This window comes from Cyprinodon variegatus, unplaced genomic scaffold (genome assembly GCF_000732505.1).
Source record: "Cyprinodon variegatus isolate N-32 unplaced genomic scaffold, C_variegatus-1.0 Scaffold1163, whole genome shotgun sequence".
Taxonomy (NCBI): Eukaryota; Metazoa; Chordata; class Actinopteri; order Cyprinodontiformes; family Cyprinodontidae; genus Cyprinodon; species Cyprinodon variegatus.
This window is the reverse complement of record NW_015151616.1, coordinates 5591-10816: the sequence shown is the minus strand read 5'-3', so window position 1 is coordinate 10816 and position 5226 is coordinate 5591. Positions and strand designations below refer to the sequence as shown.

At 38.3% G+C, this 5226-nt stretch overlaps 1 protein-coding gene across 1 annotated transcript in view; it reads left to right on the top strand.

The window, feature by feature from the left end:
* Nucleotides 1-3287, top strand: part of xxylt1 (xyloside xylosyltransferase 1) — a 31046-nt gene extending 27759 nt beyond the window's left edge. Inside the window, exon 5 of the mRNA XM_015400948.1 lies at nucleotides 989-3287. Within this exon, the coding sequence (XP_015256434.1) occupies nucleotides 989-1385 (397 nt within the window). The 3' untranslated portion in view covers nucleotides 1386-3287. The remainder of the gene's footprint in view (nucleotides 1-988) is intronic.
* The last annotated feature ends 1939 nt before the right edge of the window (nucleotides 3288-5226 follow it).

The following is a 5226-nucleotide window of genomic DNA, read 5'->3' as shown; positions in this document are numbered from 1 at the left end:
ATGACGGCGGAAAGAAAGTTGTGGATAAAAGTGCAACAGTGTGCAAGCATTGTGCAACACGTTTTGTTTATGCTAACAGCAACATGACCAACATGTCAGGCTAACCCCGAAATCCCTCATACTCTGTCAGCGCTCCGCTCCGCTCCGCCCTGCTACACTCCAGACCGCCTGCACAAAGCAAAGCCTACAGCCTCCGCTGTGGCTCCCGTCCACTCCGCTCTGAGTTCCTTGGAGATCGTAGAGGGCATGCGTGAGGTGATAAAATTCAAAGCAGCAAAACATGCGGAAATGATCCATGATCCATTTTTTTTTCGATGTAACAACAAACATATACTGAACCGAACCGAAAACCGTGACCACGAAACCGTGAACCGAACTGTGGATTTTGTGAACCATTCCACCCCTAGTCAGCACACATCGCTGAGCCTCATCATGAACAAAGAGATACCCCAGAGGTGTGTCCTGGGGGCCATTCTCGATTCATTATTCGCTCATGAATGTTCCCCAATTCCTTCTTACTAACAGTATTTTGCGGTTTGTTGATCACACCCCTGTTGTAGGTCTGATTTCTGATAACAACAAGCTTCCTACAGAGATGTAGTACAGTTTCACACTGGAACATAAAGTATTACATGTAAAAGAGACCAGTTTGAAGTCAACAAATTATTGACCGACCATTATTGTCACAAAAGACATATATATTTTACACAAGTATTTAGCTAAAGTCATATATGGGTGTTAAGTTACCAATTAAATTAAGTTTTCTTTTTTTATTATTATTAAAAAATGGGTGTGCATTATGGAGGTCGGGGGTGTCTGTTAACACTAAGTTAATTAATTACCAAGGGAGAGAACCAGATTAACGTAAACGATCCGAGGGTGTTTTGTTGAGCACAGTTCTGGTAGAAATAAATACCCATACTTGTCAATGTTTACAAAGTTCCGTTTTGCTAACTTATATACTTCTTAACACTTCTTTTTCCCTCAGACACACCTTCTGGCAGTACCGTAAGGAGAACCCTAAGACCAGAGTAGGAGAACCTCCACCTGACGGGCTCCCAGGCTTTAACAGCGGTGTAATGCTCTTGGACCTAAGCGCCATGAGGGCTTCGGCTCTCTATAACCAGCTGCTGAAGCCCAGCAACGTGGCCAAACTAGCAGACCAGTATCGCTTCAGGGGTCACCTCGGGGACCAGGACTTCTTTACAATGATCGGCATGGAGCATCCTGAACTGTTTTACTCTCTGGCCTGTGGTTGGAACCGGCAGCTGTGCACCTGGTGGAGGGATCACGGCTATGGAGATGTGTTTCAGCTGTATTATGGTTGTGAGGGACCTGTTTACATCTATCATGGGAACTGTAATTCCCCCATTCCAGAAGACTGAGCTATGTACCGGTGACTCTCTGACACAGGAAAAAAACATCCATTGTGTAGCAAAAGGAAATCATTTTTCTTGTTTTGCAGAGAAGTTGACTTTCATTCTGCGATGGATCCGGCCCCTCTGCTGGCAAAGGGGATATCAAAGGGCTTCCTGGCAGACACCGGATTTTTACTGATGTTCCTTATTTTCAGCCCAAATCTCACTACTCATAAAAGGAATGCAGAATAATTATGCTTTTGTATGGATAAAATTTAATCATACAGTACCTATTGCCATGATGATACATTCCTGTTGCAGGGACATTATATTTAGTAGCTGCAAGATAGAGGTCAGATCTACTGGACCATGTGTATAATTTTGAACTAAACAGACCAAACACTGTTGGTTAATGCAGATGCTGTTGTGTTTCTCACATTCTAAGATTCACCAAGCATTTATGAAGCATTTATAAATTATTTTTCCATTGAAGTAAACAATTTAAAAGCACAAAAAACGTGAGCCTATTTAACTCAGGGGTGACTGAAATACAGCTTTGCCGCATGCTAGATAAGCTGATAGAAATGCTAAAATATAAAAGCAATCAAAATGTTGTTTGGACTATGTTTAGCACTTCAGACTTAGTTTTATTTCAATATAATCATAATCTAAAAACATGGCGTATAAAATATTAACTGTTTTGCTGTTGATTAACCAGATAGATTGTGGTGAGGGTGTGATGTTGCCCAGACTGGGCTTTCAGCCTGTGGATGACCAAACTGGTTCTTTTGCCAAACCAGTTTAGGACCGTGGCTCCAGGATCAGCCCTGTTAAAACACTGGAACAATTTTGTAGGGAAAAAATAAATGAAATGATTAACTTAACCCTGCTTTTAAATAAGAGAGTCACGGCAGCAATCATGAATTGATTAATAATACATCACTATTATTGTGCTATTCTGTTTATACATTGCATGCGTTCAGTAAATGTCTTTAAACCATATGAGTAACCATTACTTTTACAGTCATTTTGTACAGTAAAATTGTAAAAAATAAAATAAAAACAATATATTTTGAATCTTTTCAAACGACAAACAAATTCAGATCTTAGACTATTAAGAAATTAAACTTTGACCTTTATTCCTGCGCATTTATGTCTCACATGAGTGTTGTTTTTTTGGGGGTTTTTTTTGCAGCAAGTCGACTGCAGATTCAGTTTGAAGTTGAGCAGCTCTTTTTGTTCATGTGGAACTCCTAGAAATAAATGTTTAGGGAAGACAAGGTTGCATCCAAAAGTAGTCTGAGATTAGGGTTAATAACAGTGCCACTGATGGCCATTGTTGGTCTCTTGCATTTGGACTTCAGCTGCGAATGAACACGGACCTCTATCAGCCAGCTCACACGCTCTACAAAGAGCATGGGAGCCAGGAGCGTGACTGCAGACACTGACCCATTTTTTTGGTTTTCTTGCTGAGGTGCCTGAGCTGCAGTTCAGATTCTAAGAAATGTCAACACTCAGTAGCTGTCAGTATCTGACTAAACGCACACTGTAACCTAGAAACACACAGGGAGAATGTCTCTCAACATGGCAGGAAGGGATTTTAAGCTCAGTGTTAAACATGGTCTCTAATTTTAACATTTTGCTAATTTTTTATTTCGTATTTGCCCATAGGTCCACATTCTTGTTTTCTATACTGTTTAATGTTGCATATATTTTAGATTGTGTTATGTCTATTTTCAGGATGACTTGTAAACTTCTGTCAGTATTTCTGATTGGAAACCAAAGTAATTGATCAAGTATGGATGGTAAATATGTCTTCAACACTGTTACCACAAAAAACCAGTTTGTATTAAAAAAGTGCAAAAAAAGGAAATCTCTGATTTTCACTTAGCAATACCTAAAGCTATGTTCAGAACTGAAGCCTCTTCATACGAGCTGATAATAAACAAATAAACCTAAATGTATGAAAAAATGTAAAACAAATAATTCTCATGCAGCCTTGATTAAATCACAAAAAAAGAAGGGAAGCCTTTCAATATAGGTTATGTTAATTTTAGTTTCATTCTCAAATAATGCTTGTACCTCTGTGCTTTAAATAAAGAGCTATGTGTAAACATGCTTTTTTAGACAAGTTTAAAAATGTCTCATTTGCTCAACAATCTGTCTCCAAACAATAGTTATTACTATTTACAGTGTTTGGTTCGCATCATTCAACCTTTACATAAGAAACCTGCAGTTCCCCAAGGTTCCATAATTTATTATAAACTGTTGCTGGTGAAGATTCTCAGCCATCCAGGCTACAGTAAACAACAACAACAAAAAAACAATCCACTGGACTTTGTTTCCAAGTTTGAAGACATTTCGGTTCCCATCCAAAATATCAAATTATTCAATTCAAAATATCTGGAATAGTTTTGAGTTCAAGGCTATATACAGAGCCCACCAAGGCCTTGTTTTTGTTTAGAAAGCATGCAAATTGAAAAGGACGAATGGGTCCACCCCTTTGGAATGGGGGTCGTTTGGCTTCTTTTGTTAGCAAAGTCCCATACCTGTCTATGTCTCTGAAAGGGGGTCGTTAAAGGGAATTGTTGGCCTTGCCTATTCTTCCAGGCAAACAATCTCCTAATTACGAGATACTGATCTCGTAATCCGGAGATCCTGATCTCAATATTATAAGATCCTATCTAATAATTATGAGATAAATGTCACAATTATGAGATAATGTCATATTAAGGAGATCAGGAAGGACGTTCATTGCTGAGCGACGCTACATTAAATGTGAACAATGAGTTGGTTGTCGGATTTAATATGCTTTTATTTCCTTTTAGGTATGCGACACTGGGAAATACTTAGTTTCCTCAATGTGGACGTAATTAGTTTTAGTTTGTCAGCATTCTGCTGGTACCTTAAGTCCTTATGATTTTTAGGCGAAAAAAACAACTCTACTCTGACTTGCTGGAAGTTGCATTGTTCCTGCAGGAGCATTTAAACCAGCACTGGATGCTTTATGACGATAAATTAATGCATCTGAAATGCATTCCAGCTGGCTTGGTGGTTTCCTAAAAAACTGCTTAGTGCATGCTCAAAAATCCTAGATCCTTATGGAGTAAAGCTGAGGCTTCAGAATCGTCTAAGACCACGTCTCTATAGAAACCCAGTTCCCAACTTCATGCGTCAATGTTGACTTATATGACAAACTAAAACCATACGGAATCTGTATTAACGGAGCTGTTGACAGATTTTCGTGTTTGGTCATATGGCTGCATGCTTACTCCACAAGTAGTAAACCCAGGGTTATTGCAGGGTACTTTATTGATGAAGAGAAAAACAGCAGCGCAACTCCAACGTGTATCAGGTCGGACCTCGGTACAGAGAAATGTTCAGTGGAACAGATGCAGATATTTTTAAGTAATCATGAAGACCAGATTTCTTAGAGATACTACATTAACAGCTTGAGTAATCATGACCAAATACATAGATACGATCTTGTAATTATTAGATCTTGTCTGATATTACAAGATAAGATCTCTTAATTTCGAGATCTGTATCCCGTAATTATGAGATCTTATCTCATAATTATGAGTTATTATCTTGTAATTATGAGAAAAGATCTCGTAATTATGAAATAAGCTGTCTTTTTTGTTTTTTTCTTTGATGAATGCAATATGCTTCCATACCTTTCTATCTGAGAGGTGTTATTTTGTGTTCCAAAACAGACATGCTTTGAAAAATAGTAGCGAGATATATCAGTTTACTGTCTAGTCATAATTCTCAATGACTCTTAATGTACCTAAACTTGATGCTGTAGTCGAAGTTTACTTACTCGTATTTTACTTTCCTCTTTTTCTTAATATATTTTTAATAAGTT